The sequence below is a fragment of the Eurytemora carolleeae genome, unplaced genomic scaffold (genome assembly GCF_000591075.1).
Source record: "Eurytemora carolleeae unplaced genomic scaffold, Eaff_2.0 scaffold1691, whole genome shotgun sequence".
Taxonomy (NCBI): Eukaryota; Metazoa; Arthropoda; class Copepoda; order Calanoida; family Temoridae; genus Eurytemora; species Eurytemora carolleeae.
In genome coordinates, this window is record NW_019398413.1 from 18,317 (window position 1) to 35,264 (window position 16,948).

Genomic DNA, 16,948 nt, shown 5'->3' on the forward strand with positions numbered 1-16,948 from the left:
ATATTTCATTTTGAATAAAAAAAAGTAATATTTAACAAGCACTGAAGGGGGAGGAGGGGGCATGAACTGCAGAAAAGTTACAGATTTTTTTAGTTTAATAAAAGTTCCATTTTGTTAAATGATTCAGAAAAAAAGATATTTTTATTTTGAGAATTTAAAGACTCAAAAAACATTAAAGAATTTCCTGTATCATAAATTTAAAATCAAGAGTGGACTTTAAACCTACGTTTTTGTATTGGATTAGAGGAGGTTGTATCAACCAACATTCGTCTAATAGAATCAGCTTTCTTTAATCTTGTTCTTCTCTCTTCAGCTGTAGGTTCATTATTTTCCTGCAAAAATAATGTTTTTAAAAAATTCAGAAAAAAGTTTAAAATAATTAAAAAATGTCATTATTTGAACCAATTTAAAAAGGTTTCGGTTCAACAAAGATTGGCGTTAAACTCTCTTTTTTAACATGATTTCATAACTTGAAAAATACAAGGTTACTTTGTATAAAATTAAAGGAAGAAAGGAATTCGAAAAATTTGAGTTTGAAGAGAGTATTCTGTTCTTTTGTCATTACTTCAGGAAAAATATTACTTAGCCTTTTAAACCAAACAATAGATTGTTTTTATGTTTTTATAAAGATCAAAATCATATAAAAGCCTAATAATTTCATTTGATTTGATCCATACACAATACCATATTTCAAAATTCAATATATACAAATTACTTTGCTTGACTGTCTATTTGTTCGTATTCAATAAACGTTAAACCAGCTAAACCAAATTTTGTGTGGGACCTCACATGACTCCAAGGAAGGTTTATGGATGATCAAAAGTTCATAAATCAGCCTCCAACAAAGTTGGATTTTTATTAAATTAAAAAATCCACAATTTTTTTGATAAAATCCGCGAACTTTTTTGTGTTTGTTTTACAATGTATACAACAAGAAAATGTTCAATTGAGATGGGCGCGAAGTGCCCTAAAAGCCTAGTATTCTTTAAAAATCTTAAAACCTTACCCTTTCAGGTACATATCTCTCTGGTATTTTAATCTTGTTTGGAGCTCCGAACAGATTATCAATATTATCCTCCCGTAAGTCATTCTCCTGACCGTAGGTTGACCGAACAATATCCGGTGCATCACGTGGCTTCAACATCCGTTCAATATCAAGATCGTCACGTGACCTCGCAGTTCGTTGGTCGGCCTCGTGCCGACTAATGGCCTCTAAAACAGCTGCCGGATGGCTGCTGGTGATTGTTAAATGGCGTTTTTTGTTTTTCTTTTTTGCCTTCGGGATTATCATCGGAGTTTTGCGCTCTTCTTCTATGATTGCGCGCGCAGCAGCGGATTTAAACACCGGTGACATGAGGGCTGACTGCGCGCTATCTGTGCTTGCTAGACTTGACTTGGCTGGGGACATCTCGGGCGAAATAGATTCGTCACGATTTGTGCCGAACAACCGTTCGTGTGCCGATAACGAACTTCCGGGACGAGAAACAGATTCCTGCCTCCGGTAATACTCTCCGAGTTTAAACTGAGGCTTGACTCCACTGTCGTACTCCGCCTGCTCCGCCTCAGAGCAGAAGATAGAGTTGGGCTGGTTGCTCAGGAAACTGTGCTGGTTCTGGTAGTTTCCTCTGGGTAGAGGAGGCGGGGGTTCCTCTTCATCTAGACTCAGTTCAATGGATTCGGAATCATCATCTCCTCTCCGTCCTTTACTCAACCTCTCCTTGTTATCACGCTTTACCATGCGCACTGTCTTGATCTCAATAGGCTTCTCCTTGGGGATAATACCATAGAACCTCTGGACTCTCTCGTCAGCCTCGCTCAGCTCTCCGAGGCCGAGGATGACCTCATCCTGGCCAGGTCGGTCAGGTAGAGGAGGAGGATCATACTCACTCCTAACTCCTTCACTGTGAACTGTTTGAACGTCGTCTTCGTAAGGATTGCGCTCTGCCGCAATATGATAGTTTTCATAATTATGTTGTTCCTCCTCCCATGTATTTATGTAGACAGGCTGGGCAGGGTTGTTATTCTTCTGGTTCGCCTTAACACAATGTTTACATCAAAATAATAATATATAGTGTTTTTTATCTGTTTTGACTTAAGTTGAATTATTAGATTTGTTTTGCATTTTTCTTTAGTTTTCTAATCTAGTTAATTTTTTGTAAATATTTCCTCATTTTTCTAGTTTACCTTTTTCTCTTGAACCAACTGAAGTTCTGTATCAGGCCCCCTGTCCCTAGTTTTATTATTGTCAATATCAGTTTCAAGCCACGTGTCAAATCCACGTTTTTTAGAAGGAACAGGTTCGGCTCCAGCTACGCCTGTAGGAGAGGGTCGGATCTCAGACGAAAGATAATTCTCTTTTCCTGAAAAATGATTTATAAAGGAATTAAGTCTTTGCCACAAACTCAAATATTGTAATCCCTATATCTTTGCAACCCAGTGCCGTAGACCTTAGATATTTCAAACTTAAAATTCTGTAATATTAAATAATCTAAGTTTCAAATGTCAAATTTTGCACCATCAAGTTGCAGAGATATTAGGGATTAGAAAATCTGAGTTTGTGACTTAGACTTATTTCCTTTACTAAAATAAAAATTTTGCTAAATGGTAATTTTTTAAGACCTTACAAAAGTTACAAAAAAAGTTAGACCCTTTTCTGGATGATTATTGATATACATTTCATTAATTCTCTTTTTTAAGAAAAGTCGCTGAGATGGTTCAATTTGTAATTTTAAAGCTGACATGATTTTAAAAATGTTCAAATTGCATTACATAAATTTTCATAATACAAATTGATAAAGAAGACAACTGTCAATCCACTAAAACTATTTAATTCGCATTTGATAATAAAATGTTACCTTTAAGATGATTTATATTTTTGATAATATCTCCTCTTTTTCTCTCAAGCTCCATAGCCCTGGCTTGTATTGTTCTCAGGTGTCCTTCCACCTCCAGGGTTTCTCTTGAAGCCGCACCTCGACCTCTATTCCTCTCCACTGAGGCTTGAAGATGCTGCCGAAGGTTGAAAATATCTCGCTCGAAATGCGCAAGTTCATTGCCATTGGCTTCCAGTCGCTGAAATATTTTGATTTCAGGAAAAAATAGAATTTTATCATATTGTCTTTTTTCAACCAAACCAAGAAACCGAGTTTTCTCTGCATTCATTTGATCAATTCAATTTATATTTGTCGCAGAGCAAACACACTAATAGAAAAGAAGTCAATAAAATTATAATAAAAAAAAATATGCTATGTAAAGACAAGAAGTCAATCAAAAGAAGTTAATTCAATGTTTTGTACGAAAAGCAAATGCAATTCAAAAATCGTATCAAAGACAATATAGGGTTACTCATGAAGGAAGAGACTTCCACATTTATAGTGGCCTAAAACCGTAAATGTAAGAAAACAAGGCTGGAAGCTAATATTTATTTGCAGTACACTCTGTTTATAGTAAACAAAGCTATAGAAATTCCGGATAAATTCCTTGTTGCACACAACCTTTAAAGTTTAACACCAAGATTGTTTGTCAAATTATTAGTTCTGCTTTAAAAGCAATGGTAAAATGCCGTGAAAGGAACTGAACACTTGCCACAAACTCTGTTGTTCAAATATATACCACTCTCAACTAAGCTTTCGGCGGTACTACAGTAATCTGCGGTACATTAGCGTTTAGTGGAAAGTGATACATATATCTTTGCAATCTGAAGTCGTAGATATTTCAAACCATTATTCTGTTATAAAAAAAAGTAAGATATATCAAAGGTTTACAACATCTGGTCCCGAATGTTTCAGTTCGTTTTTTTTCTTTTTTGAATAATTCACATATCTAACCTTTAAGCTATCTCCAAGTTGAGCTTGAACATGTTCTAGTTCTATCTCAAGGTTTCCAACTCGTCTGTTCGGATCAATATCAGGTCTCAGTGGAACCTGATCCATCCTTTGCTGATTATAGCGAGGATCTAGCTCCTTCCTTGGCTCTTGGTAGGATGAAACCTTCTCAGGGTACCGAGTAGAGCTGGTAGGGTCAGGATATCTCGGAGCCTGAGCTCTCTCAGCCCTAGATTCCAGAAACTCCTGGATTAGATAAATTATACATTACACATGATAACAAGTAATTTTAGGAAATGCCAAACATTTTGAAATCCACCGAAAATCTCCGAAATGTAATGTAACACATGGTTACAGAGAAAGTAACATGTTAAAGTAAGAATTATAATACATGAAAATGATAATAAAGAAGACAACAATTTCTTTAGAAAAGTGTTTAATAGTTCATCTTAAATACATATATAACTAAATTTTAGTGCGGCGATAGGAATTAATTTTTGATTTTTACATGCTGCTAGTTCTCATTTTAAAAAACAAGTTTAAAGCTTATAAAATGCTTAAGGAAAAAACAATTTACCATAGACGAAAACGTTCTCTAAATAAAAAATCATGCACAAAAATACGAAAACTTACGCGAAAATTTTCTTTTGTATTTCGCAAACTTTTTCGCGAAATTTCGCATTTTATCGGGAAAATTAATTTTGTGGAAGAAGCGAAAACGATGTGGATTTTCGCAAATTTTGCATTCATCTGCTTCGCATAAAAAAATATTTTTACCTGGGTTTTGTTGATGTTACTAACACTGTTCTTGTTGATGTTACTAACACTGGTCTTGTTGTTGTTGTTCCCTCTGTAGAGAGTGCCCAGTTTGACCATGTTATCCACCAGCCCAATGACCGGCAGCAGGCGGGCAAGCTGTTCTTCAAGTTCCCAGGTATGCTGGCGAAGGTCGTCTCCACCCTGGAACAGGAACTAAGTTTTGGGACAAACTCAATTTTTCTAATCCCCATATCTTGATGAAGTCAAGGTATGATATTTGATCAAACAGAAGTTTGATGAAGTCAAGGTATGATATTTGATCAAACAGAAGTTTGATTCATCAAAAGTCTCCAACAGTTGGTTGCAAAGATTAAGGGAATAAAAAAGCAGAGTTTGTTGCAAGAACTCAATTCCCTCAAAGATATTTTTAAGCTCAGTTGTTTACTTTCACTCTATATTTTTGAGGTGAAACTGAACCGATTTTGCGACATCGTAAATTGTCTAGATTTTATCTTAAAGGGTGATAAAAAATGTCTTCAAAATATTTAAAAAGTTGTATTGCAGAAAACTTTTTAGATTTCAACTTAAACTTTAACTATTTAGATAAATCGATCTTAAGGTTAAAGTTTGTCTTAATTCTGACTAGAATTTATTCATATAGTTTTTCAAATACTTTGGCAAAAAAAGAAAAAATTACAGTTGCATGGAATCAATACTGTAGGGAAAGTCCACATCTTGTCTACTGTCAACGATTTTATAAAAAAAGAGATAAAAATGAATTACCTGTTCTCCTGTATTCCTTGTATTATCCAGCTCAGCCTTGCAAGCATCAACTGTTTCTTGAAGAGCAGCGGCTTGTCTAATAAAGGATAAGTGTGAGAAATTAGTTAAAAAAATGTTTATGTCAAGCAAAGGTTGCAAGCTCTCAAATATATGAGAATATACGATATAGCTAAAAACAAGCGCTTGATAGTTATAAAATGTACATTTCTAGGGCTACCAAAAAGTGTAAGTTGTAAAATTAACGTCCATGGCAATGCGACACTGTAAATTAGACCCAATCTTGAAAATAGTTGCAACTTTTCATAGCAGCCTGGCCCACTCCTGTATGCCGAGTCCATTAGTGCCGGATCGAATCAGGGTTCAGTCATGTGTTTAGTGTCCATTCTGAACCAATATACATTACATAGCGGAAGCATCTATCTTTCTATCTATCTCATTATCCAATCAGAGATAAATCCTTGTATCGGTGCTTTACACTATATGGAGATATGTACTTCAACTGAAACTATAGTGCTGGATCTATGTTGATAAGGACAGTGTACACTGTACAATGAATATGCTATGTATGATGGGTTTACTTTTAGGATTTTTCGACATTTCACAGTTTCATGCTTAGCTTTATACCTAGACTGTGACTGACACCTCGATTGAAACTCTAATGTTCGTATTCCAATATCTTGGCAACCTGATGGTTTAAACCGTAAATATTTTATAGTTTTGACTACAGATTTTATATTGCTATAAAGTTGATAAATTAAAAAATCAAAGGTATAAGAAATTGTTACATCAGGTTATGAATAATCTTGGATACGAAAATTAGAGTTTCATGAAGGAATCATTCTCTCAAGGAACCGTATTAAGGGTGTAGACAATCAAGATCAAACCAAGAGCTCAAGATATATAGAATATACTGTAAACTATCACGACTTATAGGCAGTTTTCGCCACAACTCAAATTTTCTAATCCCTATATCTGTGCATCCTGGTGGTGTTAACCTTTAATTTTTCAAACTTAGACTATTTGTTCTAACAAAACTCAAAGTTAAAAATATCGAAAGGTCCACGACATCGGGTTAAACAGATTTAGGGATTTAAAACTAGCAGTTTGTGGCAAAAACTCATTTCTTTTGTGTACACTATATATACAGTACACACACACAGACTACGGAAGGTTAAGTGGGACGGTACAGTACACACAGACTACGGAAGGTTAAGCGGGACGGTACAACAAATGAATCATTCCCTTCTAGGGAGAATTTAACTATATAATTCCTGACAGAAGGGAAACTTTATCAGTTTATTTTTAAACCCTCTTTTACAGTGATTACCAGAAAACTCTAAAATAGGACTTTTAGACTCAAGTTATGAATTTAAATAGTCCAACGAGCATAAAGCACAATGCAATTGTGCAGTGTAAACAGATCCATTTCACTTAACCAGTGATTTAATAAGTTTCTAGTTAAACTATGTTCTTTGTGGCAAAATCAAAAACACTTTAAAGTCGTCTTCCTATTTCAGAGTTTCTGGCTATTTCTGTAAATGGTAATTTTATAACTTGTGATTGAAGTGTAGCCCTTTAAGCCTACCTCCTGAGTTGAATAAGAAGCAGAACCAGTTCTTCTTGAGTTTTCCCAAGGAGGTCACCAGCGGTCATATTACTCAAACTACCCCCCAGCTTCTAGGGTTAGGTTAGGTTAATTCAGTGCTGTTATAGGGACTATAAATGTTATTTCATGTAAATCTCCATTTATTGTGTAGGATTAACGATTCCTTAAAGATTTCTAATATTATCCTTAAAAGCTTTGACTGGTTTTTCGAGCTATCAAAGGTTCTGTTTAATGGAATTTTAATACAGAGTGTCCCAATAAACATGGGAATTCAGTGATGAATTCGATATCGTCTTTTTAAATAATTCTTTGATTTATTATGGTGATACCTACTGAAAACGCTGTAATCTGTAAGAGTTTCGTCTGCTATGTTCACATTTTGTTTGAATATGTTTTGACTGCATAAGGATGTACTTAATAAAACAAGAAAATTGCAGTATACAAACAGAGTAAACTTGTCCGTCTTCACGCTTCATCTTGCGGAGACATTATAGACACTTATAGACACCTTTACAGTCTTTTACCCTTTTCATAAAATAAACTCTAGCAGACTAATAATATTATGGCTTTTGAAATTAGGTATTACAATGCTAATTCATAACAAAGACGATATCCAATTCGTCACTGAATTCCCATGTTTTTTGGGACACCCTGTAGATTGGGGTTTCTCTAGAAATGTGACTCGTGGATTTCTACTTACAGAAAGAATGGAGAGTTGCTAAAATAAGACACAGTTCAAGGAGTGTTATTAAACAAATTTAACGGGTACCTTTGTAAATCAGACATGCCCCTAGCTTAATTGAGAGTTACTCATACTGCCCCCAAACTTTAGGGTTAGGTTAGGCTAATTCAAATTTGCGTTAAAACTATTTCATGGTAGAAAGTGGGACTCGTAGGTTATTGGAAAAGGGAAAAGGTCAAATTGGGTTGGGAAGAGTAGAAGTTGTTTTGGAATTTTCACCTTTTTCAAAGTATCGAGATCAGGAGACTTCCTGCTAGAGCTGAGACTCCTTCTCCTTGTCCTTCCAGGGGCTGCAGGGACATCTAGAAATAGTACTTATTTCCCAGAACATACAGGGTTAGGCTGATTATTAACCCTGAACCCGTAGGGTATGGATTTATTATAATCAACCACTGAAGGAACTGAGTTCTTGTAACATAGTCTGATTCTTTACATCCCTTACATTCTTGCAACTTAATACCTAAGACCCCTGTTAGATCAAATAGTCTAAGGGCGAAATATCCAAGGATTGCACTGTCAGGTTACAAAGATAAAGGGATAAGAAAATTGGAGATTGTGGCAGGAGCTTAGTTTTATTTAAAACCCTTGAGTGTAAATTTACTATTTTATAATTTTTTAAGATATAAATGCACTTTGCAGATATACTTTATAATTTGACATAAAAAAATATAATATTTTTGATTTTAAAATCTTCATATAATTATAAAACGACAACAAAGGTGTAGTTTTTAATGAAGATACATCTTAAACCCAATTTTTAATCAACTAAAAATATGAAATACAGCTTTAGAGAAAAAATAATAATCACAAGCTGTTCACTGTTAAATAATTAACCTAAAAATTGCAGTACACTTTTTTTGTTAACACATATACAAAGGTTCCTCGTGTTTATTTCTTGATAGTAAGTGCATATTAAAACTAATTCTATATAAGTAAGTGCATGGTTGTAAAAAGTAAAATTTAATATAATACAAAATAAAATATGTTTTAGAGAAAAAGAAAGCTAAATTTACTATCTATGATCCTCATAATATATATTTCTATTGTTTCAGTGTCTTTTTTATGTAAACCCATTCACCTGTTATGCTTTGATGTCCTTGCAAACTTGTCTTTGAGTTTCTACTTAAAGATAAGTGCTCCTGTGAGTCTTGAAGCTGATCCTGATATCTTAAATATTCTTGAGATGGATATCCCCGGGGAGGGGTAAAAAGATTTCCATGTTGAGGGAAGGATTGATGAATTTTCTCCGGTGTTCTTGGTAAGGATTGAGAGTGCAAAGAGTCTCTAGGTGAGGGTGGTACTGGAGCTGCAGGATCTTGTAATCCACTCTTACTTGTTCTCGGAGACTCCTCTGGGTCCAGGGAACTCCGGGCAGAGCTATCTGAATACCTGATTCTCGCAGGAAGGGTTTGACTCCCCTCCAACCTCCCCAACCCCTGGCTAGATGAAGGACTGGGGAGGCCGTGCTCTAAAAAATTTCTAGAATTTGTCACTGGATACTCCTGAGAGTAGTTAACTGGGGATACTACAGACTGCCTTTGTGCTTCATGGTTGTAAACAGCATTTCTTTTAACTGGTTCCTGAACAGATCCAGGATATTCAAAATGAACTGGAGTCTTTGGTTTTGGGGCTGTTGGAGGTGGGAGCTTACCACGGTGTTCTCTAACCATGGAATGTGATTGCCTAACTGTTTCTTCAGTATAACCTCTGAAGTTTGACTGAGGTGTTACAGAGTGGCGTCCATTAGTGCTACTATGGTAAACAAATTGTTGAACAGTTTCATTCATAACAGTTGGGACAGACTGCCTTCCTTGTTCATTTCTATACTGTTGAGATTTATATCCTGCATCTGATATCAACTGATCCTCATATCTTCTTGGCATTGATCCATTAGATATATTTCTTTCAGCTGATGTGGTGCTGCATGCTGTAATGTTTTGGTCAACTGGAGATTTAGTGCTTTGCTGCTTTAAACTTGCTCTTCTCAAAGTGTTTGCCCAAGCATCATCATCCACAGAGTTATCCTTGTCCTCTACAGGCAGAACTGAAGAGGACAGAGGCTGAATATCCAGAGGTGGGACATCCACAGGTGGTGGAGGAGGCTGATGACCTCGAGCAGGTCGAGGTTGTGAGGATATATCATTGAAGTTGTGTGGTGAATAAACCTTGGGTTGAGTTGGATATCCAAGATTATCCCGTGCACTTCCTTGGCTATCTCCCAGCAGTCCTTCCAATGATTTTGATCTGCTTACATTGTTGGCAGGAGTTTCTTGCTCAACAGGGGTTCCATTAAGAATGGGTTTTGAGAGATATGGATCTGGAGTGTACGACCTCCTTAGTTTTCTAATTCTCTCATTTTCAGCATCATTTTTGCTCTCAAAGTAACTGTTAGACTCAACATCAAGGGCATTCATTGATTTTGTGATAGCATCAACAAGTCGCTCTCCTGGTGAATCTACTCTGCTTATCTCTCCTTCTTCCATTATATCAGAGACATAATAAGGGATTTTAGAGCGTGGACTTAATTCTTCCTGATTCTCATCCATCTCAATTACAGATTGGTCTGTGCCAGTTTCACTTTGCCTCTCATCCAATGATTTTCTTTTCTTTAACACAGGATGGTCTTCAATCTTATAAACCTTGGATTGCTGAAGCCTGCTGTCATACACACTGTTGTAAGATATATTAAGATCCTGACTGATGACACTTGTATTGTGGGACCCAGAATCAGTTCGTTCAAGGGTGTTTGACACCTCCTGGATATTTTCTAAGTGGTATTTTCTGTACTCCTGTTCATATAGAGCAGTATCAGAGCTTAGTTCATCTGAACTATGTTTTCTGTATGGATCACTTATAGAGGAACCTTGTGTAAACCGATGATAAAGAAACATTTCATTGTCCAGAGAACCTTCACGGGAATGATAGGGGGAGTTTCTATACATTTCTAAATTTTCAACAGTGCCGCCTCGGGAACCAATTAATTGAATTTCTTTGCTTGCTAAACTTTGTTGTGAACCAAGAAGACTTTGTCCAGGGATTGGAGGAAGTTCTCTAGAGCTAAGACTTTGATGAGATCCATGCATGCGATGAGGGCTCATTGTACTTAGATCGCGGTTTAGGCTCTGCTGGGAACCATTGATTAGAGATCCCTGAGAGCCCTGAGAAGTTCTAGAACTCACAGATGGTCTACGATTTTTATCTTCTTGTGATTCTCTTCTCATTCTACCAGAGTATGATGATTTAGCTGAAAGAAGAATGTTGTTCAGACTAATTTGATCCAAGTTGCTTGAGCTGTGATATCCCAGTACTTCTTCCATTGGAGGAGGACTTGAGGGAACTGGAGGCGGAGAAACTAAATCAGAATCTGAAGAATCACCCTCATTTTCATTAGTGGTGGATTTTGAGTGGCTCAAGTAAAATGATGCAGGTCGGAAGGAATCGTCAAGCGTAATCATCTGCTGAACCTTTAATTCAATGTCAAAATCTTTTGATGACTCATCATCTGCATCGGATGAACTGTTTCCTTTGTTAGTTGGCGCATTACCAAGAATGTCTGGAAGCCCTTCGATAGGTCTCAAAGGTTCAGGTTCCTTCTTCTTATTTGTTTTCTTCTTGGTCTCCCTGATGGTTCCAGTTCCTGATATTTCAATTCCAGGATCTTCTATTTCTTGGTATAAGTCCTCATTATAAAGAGGTGCATTAGGAGTTCTAGCTTTGTATAAATATTCATAATGAGCATTTTCATTTGGATCTTCAATTTCACAATATCGTGGGCTTTCTGGAGAATCTCCAGTCAAAGTTGTATCTAGATTTTCCTTTTTATACTGCTTAGCTAATATTGGCTCTTTTGCACTAGAACGTGGAGTTCTAATAAAAGATCCATCTTCATTCATATCTACATAAGTTTCTTCTTCAAAATGACAAACCTCATGTTGAAGATGTTCCATGACAAGTGTCTGAGAAGGGGTTCGGCTATGGTTGACTGATCCAGTTGCAGACTGTATCAAGGCCTCAGTGGGAGTCATGGCACCAAGGTTTTTCTCTGAACCAAACCTTGGCATCCCCTGAGAAGTGATGGATTGAGAAGATCCATGGCTGGAAGTTAAAGAAGTTCTACTGTTGTGTGAACTAGAAAGAAGGGTTAAACTTGATTTCCGCCCCATGGTTCCTGACAGAGATGACAAGCTCTTGGAAGGTGTCATTGCTAGATATGTATCCTCTACTACTGAGGTACCTATTGTAGGTGTCACAACTTCTTCTCCAGGTTGATCTTGACCCTGGGCGCTGATAGGACGTATCCTAAATACCTCCTTGGATAAAGAAGGCTGGAATGGAGAGTTTTCTTGCATGGTGGGGGGTAGGTTCTTGGGTGGTAGAGGGGGAGGGGAAGATATAATCTCATTTTCTTTCTTCTTTGTTTTATCAAAACTTTCATCAACATGAACTGAAGGTTTATGCTTCCCATGAGATTTTTTCTTGTCATCAAAATTTTCATCATCACTTGATGTTTCATACATTAGGGTTTCTGTGTCAGAAAACACTCTTCTTTTATCTGGCTCCTTGGAATCTTGAAGGAGGTAGCTCCCAATTCCTCTGTAACTTTCCTCTTTCTCCTGTAACTCCTTGCTCTTTCTCTCAAAATCTGAAAGAAGGTCTTTCACTGACTTTTTCTTTTCTAACTTCCTCTCATCTATGTGTTCATAATCACTGTCATCTGAGCTATAATTTACAGATTTAGAGCGAGGCCTGAAATTTCTAACTTCTTTGACAGGTTGTTGCAGCTCTGCCTGTGGATTTTCATGGGTTGCTTCAAAACTTCTCAATCTTTCCTTCACAACGTTCTTAGGAGGGGCCTCTTTCTCTTTTCTAATCTCCTGATAGACTTTTCCAGGAGACCAGGCAACCTTGTCTTCTCTAGGGCTCCGCTTGTTGGCCCCTTCTATTGAGTTATGTCCCTGGATTGTGAGTAGTACAGTAGACTCCTCTTTTTCCATGAGCTGAAATTCTGAAAAGTTTCTGGAATGCCACGTTTGAACTTTCCTCTCCTCTCTTCTTTTTCCCTCCCGCCTCAAAACCACAGGCTCCTCAGTTTGAATATCAACACACACATTCTGTCTTTCTGCATCTAAACTCATCTGAAGTGTGTCATAACCACTGTCTGGATACCTAAATCCTTGATCTGGATTCCTTTTACTATCTTTTTCTTCTAAACCATCTCTCTCATACATATTCATCTTAAACTCAGCAGGTTGTAAAAGTTGAGGGTTTTGCAAGATTTCTTCTAATTTCTCTTTCGAGGATTCTCGGTATTTCAGGTCTAAAATCTGAGCATACTGCTTCAGAAGGACAGGGTCGTCCATAAAAGGATGACTTTTGTTGAAATCAAAATCATCCCTATACCAATCATCAGGACCTATAGCATTGGTCAGTTTGGGTCGGGGGGACCAATCTTCACTATTCTTAATAGAATGTATAGAGTTAGGATAATCCTGAAGGTTAGAATTATTTCTACTATGATCAAATTTATTCAAATTTTGTGTTGACCAATCAGAACTATGGTTTGGTTGAATCTCATGATCAGCTTTTGTTTCTATCCAATCAGAGTTGTTGGAGGAAGTTTGTTGGGAGCAATCAAAATTGTTTTTAGTTGATCCGGACCAATCAGAGTTTGTTCCATTAGCGCTTTGTGATCTGTTTTTGCTTTGGACTAAACTTTTTGATCCAGATTTCAGACTTTCTATATTGATGTACTCAGGCTGAGACTCATACGACTCATTTGACTTGGACTTGGACTTGCGAGAGTCCTTGCTTGAGTTTCTTGACCGGGACTGTTGGGACTTTGACCGCTTTCTTGACCGGGAACTCTCTACTACGTGGTCTAGGGACAGAAAAAAGTGTGAGAAATAAAGAGTGAACATTTGCTGAATTATGAAAGAAGAGAACAAAAAGGTTGATATTTAATGGAAAAATTTATCTGTCTCTTTTTACATAATTGTCAGGGTCAAAATTATGTATCCAAAAAAAAGTTTTCTTTTTTGAATACATAGTGCTGTCTTTTGTGCAAAAAAAGAATAAAATTAACTTAAAAAAATTTACTCAAAACATCTGATATTTATAAAAAAGCATGCATTTTAATTAAAAAGTCATTGGAGGATCTTGAAAACTAATTGCTGGTTTAAAAAATTTATTCTTAAGTTCCTTCGATGACATGTGTTCAATAAAATTCTAAGATCACTGAAGGTTGATTTGTAAATAAAACCCCGAATTGAACCAGGCTTGAAAGATGAAACTGACATGAAGGCCCCTCAACACTAACTGTAAGATGAACAGTGAGAGAGTAAACTGACACTTTATAAACGCATTAAAACACAAAATGTAGAGAGGGGGGTTTAAGAATCAGGTGTAAATTTGTATCCAGATATGTCAACATCTCAAACTATCAATAAAAAGATTTGATAAAAAAAATGACACGAATATGTACATACAAAACTTTTAATTGCGGTATGAAACTCTTGCACAATTTACGTGTTAATTTTGGTAATACATTCCTAATAACAATATAGTCCCATCTTTTTTGGATAACCCTGTATTCAAGATGTGAAAAGAAAATAATTCAATGTTCAAGTGATCTTAATGTTAGTTAAGCATGCTAAAAAATTACTACGTGCACAATGTTCACACATGCATTAATGCAATTTTAGGAAACAAGACGGAATGCAAAAATGCATTCCTAACTTTATAACTGCATTGTGCAGCTGCAAGAAATAGAGATTGCATTGCAGGCCTGGGTGCAGAAAAAAATGCATTTCATTGCAGATTGAATTCAGAATTGAGCGCATCGACGTAAAATAGAGTTATAACCAAGATTGTAATGCAAGGAAAGTTATTGCAGAAGTGTGCGCATGTTTTGTACTGCAGTGTACTGTCTCTGGGGGGTAATGTAAACACAAGACGGATGTCAAAGTCTGACATGAGATCCATCTTTCACATAAAAATCAATGAAATATTCTGGTCATAGGAAACTAATATGTGAGTTATCAAAATTATCAAAATTTAATGCTTTTAACCTTCTCGGATACTAAACGAACACTGATGCATCTATTCTTGTTTACAAATTCCGCCCAGAGAGAACTGGTTTCAATATGTATGCAAAGTATACGCTACTGCAATTAAAATTCCTTGCATTATAACCATGGTTATAACGATACCTCTCTTTATAGCGTTCCAAGCCGGACCAATTTTTAATTAAAAATTATAACAAAACAAAGGAACAGAGCCTTTGTGATAAACTCTTAATGTATTTCAACCTATGAATTTTGTAAGATCAAACAACTAAAAAAATTTAAAAGTTGGTTTAACACCTTACAAATAAAGATTGGCATCAAATTCTTTTAAATTGTAGCTAAAACAAAGTCCTCAGTCATTACAATTCTGTCAGATAAAATTCAGTCTGCAAAATTTTTTTATGAAACTATTGTGTACTATATCATTCTTAGTCAGTTCATCGTGAATTTCATAATGAACGTGCATCGTAAGTATAAAGCATCATGCTATGAAGTTATATTAGCTGTATAGCACCGTGCTATAATTTTAAATTAGCTGTACTTAGTAGCACGTGTGCTAAACATTTTTGATTGGTTCCCGGATTTTCTCCAAAAAATTTAGGATATTTACAAAATATTTTTTTTCAATTGAAAGAAAATAAAATTGAAATCAACTTTATATGTTGACTTCTGCTTTGTTTCAAAGCTTATTTGATCTAGTAACAGACATTGAATTAAGACAAGTACACAAACGTTTCATAGAATTACTTATATCACTATTATTTTGGCACAATGTGCTATAAAGTTTTTGGACTTCAATTTTCTCTATATCTCAAAGATTCTCGCCTTTTTAGTTTTTAGAATCTAAAAAGGCGAGAACTTTCTAGCACGTCGTGCCAAAATAAGCATCAGTGTTATAAATAGTTATTTTCCAATGGCATTTGTGGCAAATTTAGTTTTATGATCCAAAATGCATTTTTTGTCCGACTGTAGAACTGCAAAACGGTTAAATTTGACATTTTACTAAAGTGGGTGTTACAAAACATCAGCAGATATCGAAATTGCTACATTTGCCGATAGACCGTGTTCACAGGAAGATAAAAAGTCTAAAATTGTTTTTCTAAACTTGAATTTTTTTTCCTGACACCTTTAAATGTGTAATGTAATATTTGACATGAAAGATTAGACTGCCCATAAAATGTTGAGATTAAAGCGTAAAGCAAGGGTTTGAACAACTTCTTTAAAGGTTATTTTTGCACATAGTTCAAAGGACCTAACCGCTTAAAGGGACTGTAAACATAATTTCAAGTAACCTTCAATTTATTGAGGTCCATATCCGAATAATAATTGGGTACTATTTAGACTTTTTTTCTATTCAATAATGAACAAGATATCCTTAACGGTCTAGATAAGAATTAAATATTTTCAATTGTGGCTTCTCTAGTGTCTTAAATTTCCCAATTAAGTTTCAGAAAAACCAAGGAAATTAACAGACATCAACACGTTTTTATATAATTCAACCCAAAACTTTGGAGACATCGAAAGAATAAATAAAATGCCGTCTTTTTAACCTACGAATGGAATGCTGCAGATATTTACTTTTCTAATTGAATAATTATATTGAGCTCTTTAAAACTGTTCCGCATATTTCATGGCTATTTGTTTATGTTTATAATTACTGAGATTTAGGTATTAAAGTATAAACCGATTAAAAAATTGTCAAGACGACATTTTGTAAAGTCTTTCTGATGTCTCTGAACAACGATATCTTCCTCTCATTGTTACTTACAGGGTGTCCCAAAAAACATGGGAATTCAGTGACGAATTGTATATCGTCTTTGTTATGAATTAGCATTGTAATACCTAATTTCAAAAGCCATAATATTATTATGCCTGCTAGAGTTTATTTTATGAAAAGGGTAAAAGACTGTAAAGATGTGTCTATAATGTCTCTGCAAGATGAACAGTGAAGACGGGCAAGTTTACTCTGTTTGTATACTGCAATTTTCTTGTTTTACTAAGTACAACAGTATACAGTCAAAACATAAACAAACAAAATGTAAACATAGAAGACGAAACTCTTACAGATTAAAGCTTTCTCAGTTGGTATCACTATACTAAATCAAAGAATTATTTAAAAAGACGATATCGAATTCGTCACTGAATTCCCATGTTTATTGGGACACCCTGT

General features: G+C 35.6%; 1 protein-coding gene across 1 annotated transcript in view; it reads right to left on the reverse strand.

Moving 5' to 3' along the window:
- Nucleotides 1–203: 203 nt before the first annotated feature.
- LOC111717341 (uncharacterized) overlaps nucleotides 204–16,948 on the reverse strand; it is a 49,010-nt gene continuing 32,265 nt past the window's right edge. Inside the window, exons 11-20 of the mRNA XM_023492841.1 lie at nucleotides 8,793–13,592; nucleotides 7,934–8,016; nucleotides 6,952–7,043; nucleotides 5,367–5,442; nucleotides 4,602–4,784; nucleotides 3,828–4,070; nucleotides 2,856–3,072; nucleotides 2,185–2,360; nucleotides 1,007–2,035; nucleotides 204–332 (exon numbers count right to left, since the gene is read on the reverse strand). Of these exons, the coding sequence (XP_023348609.1) occupies nucleotides 204–332; nucleotides 1,007–2,035; nucleotides 2,185–2,360; nucleotides 2,856–3,072; nucleotides 3,828–4,070; nucleotides 4,602–4,784; nucleotides 5,367–5,442; nucleotides 6,952–7,043; nucleotides 7,934–8,016; nucleotides 8,793–13,592 (7,028 nt within the window). The remainder of the gene's footprint in view (nucleotides 333–1,006; nucleotides 2,036–2,184; nucleotides 2,361–2,855; nucleotides 3,073–3,827; nucleotides 4,071–4,601; nucleotides 4,785–5,366; nucleotides 5,443–6,951; nucleotides 7,044–7,933; nucleotides 8,017–8,792; nucleotides 13,593–16,948) is intronic.